The 14,948-nt window shown below is 44.6% G+C and overlaps 1 protein-coding gene across 1 annotated transcript in view; it reads right to left on the bottom strand.

The window, feature by feature from the left end:
- The window catches only part of SLCO3A1 (solute carrier organic anion transporter family member 3A1), a 161,374-nt gene that overhangs the window by 122,135 nt on the left and 24,291 nt on the right, over positions 1 to 14,948 (bottom strand). The window contains exon 2 of the mRNA XM_069798482.1: positions 10,674 to 11,139. Coding sequence (XP_069654583.1) covers positions 10,674 to 11,139 — 466 coding nt within the window. The remainder of the gene's footprint in view (positions 1 to 10,673; positions 11,140 to 14,948) is intronic.

Below are 14,948 nucleotides of genomic sequence, written 5' to 3'. Positions count from 1 at the left end.
TTTTGCAAGGTACCCACTGCTTGGGGCCACGCTTTTTCCTCCCAGCTAGTCCATCAGGGGTAATCAGACACTTGCAAGTTACTGAGACCACGCCGATGTCTCCACAGCCGCTCTGCCCTGGGCGTCACAAAACAGGTACTATCGGGCTGTCCCACACCTTTGATTCATGTCACAGCTGTTCCTCTGGTGTTAACGCCATTAGTTTTTAATTACTTCGGTTCATACGCTGAACCTGTTACATTGGTCAGGCACCTGTTGGATGTCTCATGCCAGTTACACACACAGCCTTGAGGGAAGTCTCATCCAGGGCCTGATCTGCCATCACTCTATCGATGTCCCTCACAGCCTCTGGAAAAAGCTCTCCCTGCCCTGTTCCCCACAGCCCTGAAGGAGCTCTGCCCTTTCGGCTGCTGCGCTGGGGAGCGACCTGCGCAGAGCTGCCAAGGCATGGCACAGCAGTCATGATAAAAACGCAGCTTAACAGCAGCTTTGGCAGCTGAGCACTGCCAGGCCCCACGTGTCAACAGACCTGTATGTTTGTGCTGTGGCACTGCTCGGGACTTTGCAACCCAAACACTTTTAGGACGTTACTCAAATAGCACCTATCTGGCACCCAAAGGGTGTGAATGTCAGCAGGCCCAGCACCCAGCTCAAACCTGCAGCAGCCTCCCCAAAGGGGGAAAAAAAAATAAAAAAAAAAATTAGTCAAGCGTCTCACCCAGCAAGAGAAGAGGCAGTCGTGAAAGAGTGAAAGCAGGAGCTTTTGTGAAAGAGTTTTGCTTTCTCCTATACACTCATACGAACACCTCGTCCTGCAGACAGCCACAGGTGGGCAGGTATACAGCCAGGCCAGCCAGCTTTCCCTGCAGCTCACAACATGGCAGACACCAAGAGCAGCAGCGAGAGGGGTCTGAAGCCCTGCTGGCATTGGGCAGGATGTGTGTGTCAGGCTATACAATAAAGCAGCAACTATTTGCAACTTTAAGGCAGTGATTATCTTTCAACACTACTTCTGGTCACTGCCCTTTGTTGCAAGGTTACAGTGGCACAGCCAAATTCATGAAAGCCACCTCTTGCTCACTTGGCTGAGGATGAGTAGGATAATAATTTCTGACAAGTCCTAAAATATCCTCCATACCAAATTCTTTGTTTGAGTAGGAGGAGAGGACAACACAAGCCTCAGTATTGGGCAACAAGACTTTTGCCACTGCTTTGAGGCCAGTGCCCTGATTCGTGCTGGCAAAGGGGCAGATCCTATGCCTTGTCCCACAATGGGAAGGCACATGCTAAACACAGCTCCAAGTGTCCTCAGTGCCACCCTGTAAACTGGGACCAAAACATCTGGAGGCTTCTTATGTGCAACGAGTTGGGGAGTCTCAGTCAAACTCCCAGGAGAAGGGCCAAGACTGACGGCACGCACCAGAGCTCACTGCCGCTTGCGCCATCGAGGAGGTACAATACAGCCTTCAGCTCTTGACATGGGCAACTCGGCACCTTCCAATCTATTTAATTAATTTTATGAACCTTAGGACTAATATTTACTGTCCTCTGCATATCTGCCATTTAAATGACAAGGGCACTGCTTTAAAGAGGTTGCCCCAGGAATGATGTACCTCACTAGGCTCTCCCAGGTGATGACTGTTTTAAATACACTACAGAAAGAAACCAACATGCTCAAAAAAGGAATTGATTTTTACAAGACACCAGAGTCATCAAATCCCAATTAAGCCAAAAATCAGCTGCAAAGTACACGAGAGCACAGAGTAACATGGTAACAGCTCCCACCCTCAGTATGCTCTCACACAAAGTCATTTGTGTTGGACTCAAGCTTTATTTACTCAGCTCGTAACAAAAAAAGCTATTAGCAGAAGGTTAAGGTAACTGGAGCAATTGCTGTAAAATAATGGAGCCCATAGCAGTCACGACTTTGTGCATACATATATTTAATTGAATAAATACATCCATTCAGCTACTGCCTATCACAACTCAGCCTTCCTGCCTGCAGTGGGGAAGGTTATTCCCATTAATTGATTATTGTTACTGCTCTAATACACCCTACACACTTGTTTACGTTTCCATTTAATTTTCCAGGATATTACCACTGGCACTGTAAAAGGGGACATGTGTAACTGAGCCAGCCCCGCTGACACACAGCAAATGAGAACACAGATCTTTCCCCAAAGGGGAGTAATTACAAAAGGCTGCAGGTTATCAATGGATCAGTGGGTTAGGCCAACACAGTTAATACCAGTATATCCGCATGAAGCCATGCGATTTAATCTGATCACAGTTAGTCCACAGGGAAGACAACCCAGTGAATCTGATGCAAAGACACCTTTCAATAATGAGCAGGCATCAACAGCACTCATGCTGGCAACAGCACTCCTTTTAGTTTAGCGTTAATACTGTGTCTTTCTCAACCCCTTGGAGACTGTGGCAGAAAGGAAAGGCTCTCCAAATCACCCATAGGAGGATGCTTTTACCAAACAAAACAATTACAAAATTCCATCAAGTCTTCAGGCTAAAAATATTACATACCTATAAAATCACATATACCGGCAAGGAGAAAAGCAATTCTCTGGACCAAGTGCTCATGCTCTGCAAGCACGTGTGCCCACATGGAGGTGGACAAACTCACCAAGCAGCTCGCGGGTATTGAGCGGGCACACAGAGGAAATACAACAGATAAGAAGTCAGCTAAGATCCACTACAAAAAACCTAGTAGAAACAGGCTTTAAAAGAAAAAGAGTTAAGGAAAGCACAAGGCTGGCAGAGCCTTAAGTGAGTGAGCTCAGAGAAGCATGTTCCAGCAAGAAGGGCTAATGTGAATAAAGTACGTGTTTTGTTTGCAGACCACACAAGGAAGGAATACAGCTAGGTGGGAAAGGCTGTGAGGAGTGGAAGGGATAAGCAGAGCTGTACAGATCTCTCAAGTGGGTCCTAAAGACCTTCCAATCAATATGCATCAATGGAGGGCCTTAAAAGGCTGGTGATATGACTTGTATGCTATAAACAAAAAATTATTCCGCTTGCTATGGTTTAGGCATGTAGGTTCAAACACACACTTCAAGAAATTTTGGAGAAATTCAGAAAGGGCAAGATTGAGCAAAATGCATTCGTTGTCCATGCAAAAGACTTTTCAGCAGTTAGAGGCAAAACTAGCAAGCAGCTATTGGAAACCTAAGTGAATTTCTTGACGGGGGGGGGGGGGGGGGATTCACAGAATGAAAAAAATACAGAATTGGGAAGGGACAGAAGCAATGCCCATCTCAACACATTTTTGTGGGTACCCACTAACTTCACACAGAACCTACCATGCTGTATATATCATGCTATGTAAAGAAAATAACAGATTTCCAGCCTGAAAGCCAAACATCTGTAAAATTTGCTCTTTCAGTTCCAAAATATTCACTTTTCTCAGAATTACATGGTGTCCCCCAGGAAACAGAATTCCAAAAGCTTCAAGAAAAGGGAGACATTTACTATTATGAAAGATGCTGTCACTGACTGCCCATTCTATAGTCCTTCAAATACAGTAAGTTACATACAAGAATACTGATTAGGCAATGGGGGTACATCCTGTGAAGGGCTGGGGTTTTCAGCTCTCCAATTTTTATGGCTTTTTCTTTAATGGCATTGAACACATTTTCCCCTTTTTTTTTTTATAAAATCAGAAACCCCATTTCCTTTTAAAATTATTTTGTTTTAGTATTTATTGTTGAAACCTAATGTACGTAATATCACATACCTCATGAAGTTCATGTGAGCCTCATGAAATTCAACAAGGCCAAGTGCAAGGTCCTGCACATGGGTCAGGGCAATCTGAAGCACAGATACAGCCTGGGCGATGAGTGGATTAACAGCAGCCCTGAGGAGAGGGACTTGGGGGTATTAGTGGAAAAAAAACTAAACATGAGCCAGCAATGTATGCATTTGCAGCCCAGAAAGCAGTCGCGTTCTGGGCTGCATCAAAAGAAGTGTGGCCAGCAGGTTGAGGGAGGTGATTGTCCCCCTCTACTCCACTCTCGTGGGACCCCACCTGGAGTACCGCATTCAGCTCTGGGGCCCCCAACATAAGAAAGACATGGAACTGCTTGAGAGGGTCCACAGGAGGGTCAGGAAGATGATCAAAGGGCTGGAGCACCTCTCCTATGAGGACAGGCTGAGAGAGTCGGGGTTGTTCAGCCTGGAGAAGAGAAGGCTCTGGGGAGACCTTATAGCAGCCTGCCAGTACCTAAAGGAGGGCTGCAGGAAAGATGGGGAGGGACTCTTTATCAGAGAGTGTAGTGATAGGACAAGGGTGTAAAGGTTTTAAACTGAAAGAGGGTAGATTTAGATTAGATATTAGGAAGAAGTTCTTTACTGTGAGGGTGGTGAGGCAGTGGAACAGGTTGCCCAGAGAAGTTGTGGATGCCTGTCATGGTTTAACCCCAGCCAGCAACTAAGCACCACGCAGCTGCTCACTCACTCCCCCCCACCCAGTGGGATAGGGGAGAAAATCGGGAAAAAAAGTAAAACTCATGGGTTGAGATAAGAATGGTTTAATAGAACAGAAAAGAAGAAACTAATAAACACTAATAAAATGACAACAGTAATAATAAAAGGATTGGAATGTACAAATGATGTGCAGGGCAATTGCTCACCACACACCGACCGACACCCAGCCAGTCCCCGAGGGGCGATTCCCTGCCCCCACCTCCCAGTTCCTATACTGGATGGGACGTCCCATGGTATGGAATACACCGTTGGCCAGTTTGGGTCAGCTGCCCTGGCTGTGTCCTGTGCCAACCTCTTGTGCCCCTCCAGCTTTCTTGCTGGCTGGGCATGGGAAGCTGAAAAATCCTTGATTTTAGACTAAACACTACTTAGCAACAACTGAAAACATCAGTGTTACCAACATTCTTCTCTTACTGAACTCAAAACACAGCACTGTACCAGCTACTAGGAAGACAATTAACTCTATCCCAGCTGAAACCAGGACAATGCCCCATCCCTGGAAGTGTTCAAGGCCAGGTTGGATGGGGCTTTGAGCAACCTGGCCTAGTGGAAGGTGCCCCTGCCCATGGCAGGGGGTTGGAACTGGATGATCTTTAAGGTCCCTTCCAACCCAAACCATTCTACGATCCTATGAAGACACACAGTAGATGAATGGTTTCAAAACTCAGAGCAGCTGCTTAGCTTACCAACATGAGCTTCCTAATAGAAACCCAAGTACTATTTCTTCGTATTGCCACACACAAAATGTTGACTCAAACTCTGATGATTTCAGCATCTTATGCTGATAACTTGCTATTAACTCACCGCCACAGATACTAACTCTCAGATTTAATTCTTGTCAGTCGAGAAAATGCTTCTGCTTCTTCAAAACACAATGGCTGCTGTCATTTTGACTGACGTAAGCTACCATAAGTGATTTTTCAAATGGACAAATTTATCCCTGGAGACAGCAAGATTCCAACTAGGGCATGTTTGTCTTCCTCTGCGACAAATCTGGAGCTGGTGCTTAAAGCAAGCAAGAAAGCACCAGAAGCAAGAGTGAGCATTTCTCTATGACTGTCATCACAAAACAAAAAGTGCTTCCATACATTCCATGTAAAATAACCTGACACCTCTGCAAAGATCAAAGTCAGCAGTGACAACGCAGGGTCTTGTCCCCCTTACTGGGTTAGTCCCATCTGGGCAGATGTGGACAGAGAACACCATCCTGTCAAGTTCTCCTCTTACACCAAGGGTGACAGCTGGAACAACCATATGATAAACCAAAATACACAAAGAAAAGGCCAGACAGAAGCTTGGGAGATGAGACAGAAGAAAGCAGCTAAACAGACGGGTCCAGCAGTGCTGAGTTTTCTATTTTTTCCATTCCTCCACCCTGCCATGAAGCAGGCCAAGAACAGCTCTATGCCCCCGAGCACACTGCTCAGGCACACCCTTGCACTACCAATAACTCAGGAGCACTCATCACTCCTCATCACTTACTCCCTTGACTCAAGACTTGCCCCTTCTGGGATTCTTCCCATTACAGCAGTTTCTGCAAGTCAGCAAGGAGTCTGAGTTATGGGTTCTGAATGTGTGGGGTATATGTCTATGAAGTTAAACAGTGAGACAGCTTCAGCAAACTTAAATAGCGTTAAAGATCAACACAGCATTCTTCTGAATGAGCCACACAATCTGGCAGTGCTCCCTCTAACATCAATATCAATTTCCTCCATCAACAGGAGACAGAATAATAGCAACTTCCTCTATATAATGCAGCCCTTAATTGTGCCAGATCAAATACTGGCTCCCAGAGGCTATTCATCCTGCTCTATAGGTAACCATGTCCTAGACAAGATGCAACAACTTTTCTCTGCAAATGTTAAATGCTACAGGAAGCCCAGAAGGTGCGTATGGAGACTGCTAATAACATTCATCTACCACATCACTGCACTGGCTCTAACTGAACACGCAAACCACTGCTGAGAGCAACGTGGGTGCTCCAGTGACCAGAAAACACTTGCAAGCTCTTGCTCATCTGAGAGGCAGCAAATCCATACAACCACTGTCAGATCTGGGTTCCGCCCTCCCCCGTATCAGCTCCATGACTCCTCTGATCCCCCTCCTAATGACAAAGTCTTCATTGATTTCAACAGAACTCAGCAAGACCTAGCAGAAAACGAACTAAAGAGAGAAATGTCAAGTGAGTCATTAGCGGGTAGAGAAAGAAACTGTGTAGTAAGTAGTCTTCAACATACTTTTCCTCCTTAAAAATAAATGATGCCACAAATTGAGGGAATTCTTTGACATTAGTGAAACTGCAGCAATAACAAGCCTTGCACAGTCTGCAGGAGTGAGGAATTACTCCACTCAAAGGGGTTACTTATGGCCAGATGCCAATAAATACACAGGTAAAATTAATCTGCTTGTTTGGAAACCTCTAGATGGGAGTTCAGATCTTAAATACAAGAGCAGACCCAAACAGAGAGAAGGAAGCAAACCAGCAGCGAACCAGAAGATGTTTTCCTAACTTCAAACAGCTAAGAAAATTCCTTTATTTTTTCATCTTTTGGCTGCTATTGCCAACATTACGACCTTTGTGTTGAGCAGGCGCTTGGATGCTGAAATAGGAGGAGAACATATTTCCCATCATTAGCAGGAGCAGGCATGGTCCCACTATCTTTCTAACTCTGTTACAGCACAAATGTGTTTTCTTTTGAACATCCTTTGGTGCATACTTCCATGCATGCATCTTTTTGATTTGATTTGCCCTCAGCTACCACAACACAGCCCTCTTTGCTAGGGCTGGTTACTACAGCAACAGAATCTGTTTGAGTTTGGTAGCAACACATTGCAGCCATCAAAAAATCTGCTATTAGCTCAAGAAACATGAAACTACATGTCAGCAGCCCATGCCACAAAGATAACTTTGTGTAATACCTCACCCCTGTCTCTCTAATTATGAAACTCTGTGAATCCTCACCTCCTTAGCAGAGCATAAGCCTGAGCAACCTCTGCCTTCAAAGGATGCACAGCAGAGGTGCACTGCCCACCATCTCCTGTGTGCCTGTCACTGCAGAGAAACCACGAGCCAGATTTGACAGACTTCATGGCCAGAAATATTATATTCCACAGATGATATTACTTGCACTAGCAGTTAAAGCCAAAGTTTCACTTTAAATTCCATATAGTATCACATCTGCATTCTTCTGCACACACGTATTAGTACTAATACAAAAAGAAGAACGGTTGGGGGCAGGGGGGAACACATGGGACGACACGTTCTTGGGTTTGGGGGGTTTTTGTTCTGTTTTTTTGAAACTAGAGGAGTCTTCCTGTATTGTCATTTCACTGCAAAGAGACAGTATTAGATATTATATTAAGTTACTCCACTGAACTCTTGTACAACTCAGAAAGAAGGAAGACAACTCTCAGTGCACACAGTTATTTCTATCTAATTCACTGCCTTAGGACACAAGAGGGTTTTTATTGCAGCAGGTGAACAATTACTAGCACTTAGTTGTTAGGTGAGAGATTGCTGCTTCCCGCCCCCCACAGCTACCATACAGCCCAAATGCAGCATATACGTACTCGCTGTTAGCAATATACTAAAGACAGCATGAACTGGTCAATCTGATCATTTCTTAGCTACAGCCAGCCATGACAGAAAGTTCGGCCAGACTCTTACTGCTGTTATTAATTAGTTTCTATCCTGAGAGAACAACCTATGCCAGATTTGCTCCTAATTTAAACTGAAGGAACCTACCCAAAAATGTTTTATCCCGTCACACACAGTGTAGCCCCTATTGAGTGAGCGTGCTATTATGAGAAAGCAAACTGATATAAATATAGCACAGTGACAGTATGCAGTCTGTAGTTATTTCCTCTGCAAAACAGAAGAATGAAGTGGGTAAGCTGCTCAGCCAGCTTTCTGCTAAGGCCACTGAAAATTGCATTGATGACATCAACAAAATTAATCAGTTAAAGACAAATCTGAGCAAATAATTCTCAAAAAACATTTTAAACTGAGGAATTTGACCTCTTCTCAAGTATTCACAAACCTGAGAAGACACGTACATTTCCACCAGCTGCTTCTCCATTTATATTCATTCACAGAATAGATTTTTTGCTGTAATTTTTTCCTGTTAGCTTTTATTTTTACTAGCCAAATTGATTGCAGGTTGATACAAGAATTAATCATTCCATATCTGAAAACCTACTTGTGATGGATAGGCTGGGACGGGGCAGATACTAAAAAACTTCATTGTTGGTACGGCTGATTGGTTGAGCACATATGCATGCACTCTTCTGCAACCCATAATTCATACACAGAAATTCAGATTATGATTTTCATAGCTAAAGCCAGTAAAGCAAACAACCCCAAAATGCTCAGGTTTTTTTTAAGCTCTGCAGTAGAAGGGAACATGGTTAGAAGCATATGTCTGAAGGAAAAATAATGAAGCAGCATATAGTAAGCAGAAATCATTTTCTGGCAGTATTTTCCCAGCTACAGTTGAACTGCCAACTTTAAAGAAGTTATTTTAGCATACAAGATGAATGTATCTCAGGAACAAAAAGAATCACTCTTCCTAATCCTCCTCTCATGCACCCTCCTCAATCCTGTTCTCAGACATGAAGCATTGCTTTAAAAGTGCCCATGGAACAGACCGAAAGAAGTTGCTGCTTCTCTATATAGTTATTTATAATAGATAATCTTAGAATCACTCTTAATTCCAGCTCATCATTTATGGTGTTGGCAAAGTTGCTCCAGTGAATTTAGTCTCATTATTCACCTTCGGGCTGTACAGTATCTTGTATTTTATATATCATCCTGCTTTATCCAGCACTTACAGAACCAAGTGAAGCTGAATAATGATCCAAGGACAAAGCTAAATGCTGAAATACTATGCTCTTATGGCCAGTTACAGGAAAACATGGACAGACTTTGAATATGCAGAAGAACCTCTTTAAGTAAAGTAGCAATACAACCAGGAATGCCATAGCATGCTATATAGTCAGTCTTTCCAACAGGCCTCTTCGCTATCCCAAGACACTGAACACCATTCAGAAATTCAGCAGGACTGTTCAGCTTTGCTGTCTGTGGTCATACCCCAGCTGCATTCAGCTATGCTTGGGAACTTGATAAAAACGTCTTCGCAAAAAAATAACCAACCCAAAACCAAACAGTAATGGGATCATCCATTCAGTTGAAAGTCACGTCAAGACAGGGATGATGGGACAAGTGCACAGAGTTTTGATTACTAGAAGCTATACTAACAAATGCAGAAGGATCGCATTAATGGCAGCACACACTTCACTGATTTACTGCATTGGAGCCATTTATCTAGTGACAAGTCCTGCAGGAAGAAGAATGAGCCTAGCTGGTAAGTTTTTTTCAGAGAACAACTTCACCCACAACATCCCCGTTAAACCTTCTGGAGAAGGTACTGCTGCTATAACCCATGAACACTTTACGCCAATAACAGAGATATTTCACTGGGTAACTGAAGCAAGTTTTCATATCTTAACCAACTGGAAGAATTTTGCAACATGATCACCAGAATCAGGAGTTCTACTTCAGGCTCACCATATCTCAAAATAGACCTCACCAGCTTCCGCACCCCATTCCATTACAGGGATCACATTATCTGGGGTCCTGCCACAGCATGCTGGGTCACAGCACCTACTCCGTAACAAGCACTTCCTTGCTACAATGTGATGGTGGTAGTGACAAGACATGCATCTCCTCTCAGTCTCTTTATACTGCAATGATCAGACACAGACAAATGCTTTGGAACAGGAAGGGAACTAGGGCACCTTGGGGGGAAAAAAAAAATCCTCATCACATATGCCACGTGGAAATTCTTCAGCTAAAACTCAACCATAAGCCACCAAAATCTGAATTTAAGGCAATCTGGGCAAACACAATAGAAGCAGTGAGCATCTGCCTAATCATCCAGTAATAATCACCATGGCTGTCAACCTTTACCATTGCTACAATACAAGCCAATATCACAGTGTTTCCCTGCTGCTTACAATGGCTTGGTGTAGATAGCCATGCCAAGTTACCTTCACAAGCACAGCAGCACACGGAGAAGAGGCCTCAAGGCATCCCTTCCACTGGTGTCAAACAGAAAACAGGAGCGAGATGCCAGCCCACAAGGAAAGCCTTCAGTGAGAAGTTCAGAGAGCCTTACCTATATACAGGGAGGAATCTTTACGCCTCACGTGGTCATCAATGTAGGAAACTCCCAGGGGCTGGACAGGGGTAGCACCAATGCCCAGGAGGACCTGTGCTCCAATGAGCAGCAAGTACATCATGTTGGTAGCAGTCCTATTCCTGCAGATAAGGTCCGGGTCTGGTCCCTCATCACTGGTGGACCCATTGGCAGCACACACATCCCTCCCTTCAGCCCCCCAGCGTATTTCTCCCGATTCATACTCGTACTGATGGGTCAGAAATTCAGGCAACGCGGAAAGGAGGGCACCCAAGGCCATGACTATCCCTCCACATCCTATCAAGCGTGGCCGGTGTCCTCGGGCTCCAAAGTAGCTCACGAAGAGGATGAGGGCCAGGTTGCCAATCTCGAAGCTGCTGGCAATGACTCCCACATCAGCACTCTGAAGGTTGAATCGCCGCTCCAAGGTGGTTAAAACACTCACCTACAACAGAGAAATCCAGAGAAAATTACTGAGAGGGAATACAACCTGCCTTCTGTCCTCCCCATATGTCCTGCTAAAGCATAAGTTTCCTTGACTTTCCCTTGGAGCCAAAAACATACACATCAACAACGTCCAAATCACAGTATAGTAGTAGTTGACCTCCAAGCATGATCTGACTGTTCAAATACAGCCACATCAGAAGGTCCTAATACCAAGTGACATTTCACAGCCTACCACCTGTCTGAGCACATGTTCACTTCCAAATTCCCGCATACATCAATGTATATTTTGGGTGCCTGCAGAAACCCACGACTCGGTGACTGGTTAGCCTCTCTTTGGGCTCGCTTTCTATTTGAATGCACAGCCTTCACGTTGGAAACACTGTCCCACAGAACCAAGGCACAAACCACACCAAGCCTCACATCATGCCAGGCACCCAATCTTTCTCTTGGAATGGACCGCAGTTAGCGAGCAGCAGAAAACCTTGTGGATACTTGACTCGCACACCAGCACAAGGCCATCAAGTCAGTCAGAGACAGTGATGCACAAATAGGCAATGTGGCCAGCATAGAAGGCTTCTATTAAAGTATATAAATAAAATGCTGATCAAAGGGTTTAAACTGTTTGTGGAGTAGTTAATGACTGGGATTGTCACTTAGAGAATATTTTTTGAAAGACAGGCCAATTAAAGTTTACATAAAAGATTTAAATCCACCACGGGAAGATTTAACAAATGGTGGTTATTTAACACTAAGAAGAGAGAAGCACATGAATAGTCTTCAAATATTTAACATTGCTGCAAAAAGGAATGACCTGTTCTTTGTATTCAAAATGGGCAGGACAAGAAGTGACAGGTTTAAACTGCAGCAGAGATGATTCAAGTTAAAGACAAGGTGGGGAGAAACTAGACTTTTACTGGTAAGGATTGTGAAGCGCTGAAATACACTGCCTGGAGAGGCTGCAGAGATCTTTAAAAGAGCATAGACCAGCATCTGTCGGGAAAGACACAGGTATGACTGATCTTGCCATAGGGCAGGAAAATGAACCAGATCATCTCTTGAGAGTTCTTCCAGTCTTGATTACATGATGCAATGAAACACAATGTGGATTTTCTGCAAAAGTCATAGCACTGATCAGAGTATGAAAACGAAACATTAGGTACCTCACTTGCTGTCATCCCTACTCAAGGGAGGAAAGCTCAGCACATTCTCAAGTCTATAGCAGCGTCCCCCTTATACAGGAAAAAAAAACCAAAACAAAGCAAAAGAAATTTTGAACGTGTCACAGAAATGCCAAAAACTTTTACCTTGGATAAAAGACTATCTTGTTCTTCAGATTGCAAAAGATGAAGATATTTAAGGTTATCCTAAAACAGGCAGGTTTCGCTATTAAAAAAAAATAAAAGTGATAAAGACCTCGGAGCAGAAGGTAGCCCCTGGATAGAATAAAAATAGCCTCCCACTGGAGGCACTGAAAATCTTTGCTGATAAACCTCACGAAGCAGGAGCCAGTCTGACCGACTTTAAAGTATTCTGACAGCAGCTCTTCTCCGGGGGCAGTTAGCCTCTGTTAGGGTACACCACGGCACTGTTGGACAAAGACAGCCCCATCGGCAACAAAATGGAAAAATGGAAACAACCCACTTCTGCTGCTTTGCATAAGCAAAAGCTCCCAAACCTGACCCTGATAAGTGTCCAAGTCAGATCTCCAAAACTGGATTGTTTTAACGTTTTCTGAAAATTCAGCCTTCATCCCATAGAGGCAGTTATCATTTTATACCACCACTGTAATCCTCCCCCACTAAAGAGCCAAGAACTGAGGCAAGGTGAACAAAAAAAAAAAAAAAAAAAAACAACCCACCCTAAAAATCAAACCCTATGACTCCAGGCAGTGCAATAGCAATAATTCTTCCCCACGCCAAAGCCAAGTGAAGATGAGCATGTCAGAGGGAGAGGAGATTGTCACTTCATCTGAAAGACCGGGTGCAGGTACCTGCTGGGATGAAACAGCTCTGTGATTCACCAGGGGAAACGATGTCCTCCCGTGCGAGGGCACAGCACGGCCTGTCCCTGCTCCAGCGACCTTGGCCGCGCCGCTCGGCAGGCAGTGCTGGAGCACACATCTAACAGCGACATCACTGCTCCCAACCCTCCGAGGGAGCCAGGGTGACACAGCTAAGCAGGTGGGGACAGACACTGCTAGAAAACACTACAGTGGGATTTTCAAAGCAAGGCACACCAAGGTGGAGGGATACGGTCAGCATGCCATTGTCCCAGGCAGCCCCACCAGGCACTTGTGCAACAGAGCTACGTTTATCATCCACAACACAGGACTGGTTTTGGTGCAAGGTGTGATCTAACAGGGCTGGTGCAGATCGACTGGTAGGACTCCAGACTTCAACACCACACAGCAAACGCCAACAAACGCCGAGTGATACAAAGCCGCCAGTATGGGAGCCCTCCTTCACGCTGCCACCTCCAGCACATCCCTAGAAGAACTCAGCTATAGTTGAGGTCCCATGAACACCATTATTGGCAGAATCTCTCCAAGATGAGTATATAACTCTGAGCATGCAAACTCACATCCATGGTGCTCATTTCTGAGCTGTACCTACATAGGAAACTAATAGTTACTCATTACAGCTGCGTAAACTGAGGCACAGAGAGCCAAATACTGAGAAAAGTACAGTCAACAAAATTAATTTGTGATGGAATAATTTAGGCTGGGAGATCGAAAGCCAACAGAAGTGATTTCCCAAGGCCAAGTGGTATTATGTAGCTTTGGAAGTCTCTCTCACATTTTGACCTGGCTGCTGAATTTTAGGCTTTTACTATACATATATACAAGTGGCTAGAAAGCAGGATGGTATTTAGAAACACTTGGGTGCCACACAAGGGTCAGATTTTGGACAGCTGGATTTCAGATAAAAACCTGCACCATTTCTAAGTGCAGTTCACACTGACAGGTACAGTAAATTGGTGACAAACCTGGGAAATAAAGCCGGAAGTCCCAGTTCTCATTCTGCTCTTATTTCAGTGGGACTCCAGTAGTTCTTTTCCTTTTTACAAAAGCTAAACTACTCACAATAGGGAACCAGAGTCTCACCATCCCCTAACAGTTTCTTGCTTTGCTTTGATGAAGAGAGTGAAACAAAAGGAGGAGAAGGAGGAGGAGGAGGAGAACACAAAGCAAAGTCCAACCCTCCCGATAAAAGCTGGCAGAAGTTCTCCTTATTCCTCTGGCCAGACCTCACTGCATTTCCCAGCTTGCTCCTTCTGACTGTAGCACTGCCACCCAGTGCTACCAGCTGTCTTTATTAAGTGGGTATGGGGTGCAGTGGGGGGCAACAGTGAAAGAACAAAATCATTACATCAGCCTTGAGCATCCAGAGGAAAACAGCATCCAAGTACAAAGCGCTGAGACCAGCATCAGCAGAGTAGCCTCCAAAACACTGACAGTCAGGGGTGGGGGGGGTGGGGGGGGGAGAATAAATCCCAAAATAAAAATAGGGCTGGGAAATAAACTGTCAACGTGCAGATTTTTAGCCAGAGAACACCAGGAGCACAACTGCATTACATCCAGGGTGGTTGCAGCCCAGACAGCACAGCTCAAATTCTTGCTTTGACATTGACTGTGACCTTAAATACACAGGCCGACCACAAAATCGGCATTAACACAGGAGAGATGTTACCTGCGTTTATTCAAAACTGATTCTAGCCATGGGCTGAGGTTTTTCTCCCACCCTTCTCTATACCCCATCTTTACAGGGCTTCCTGCATATAAAGTGTAATCTGACTAAATACTTGCAG

This window comes from Haliaeetus albicilla, chromosome 12 (genome assembly GCF_947461875.1).
Source record: "Haliaeetus albicilla chromosome 12, bHalAlb1.1, whole genome shotgun sequence".
NCBI lineage: Eukaryota > Metazoa > Chordata > Aves > Accipitriformes > Accipitridae > Haliaeetus > Haliaeetus albicilla.
The sequence above is the reverse complement of the archived record's forward strand: the minus strand, read 5'-3'. Positions and strand labels throughout refer to the sequence as shown.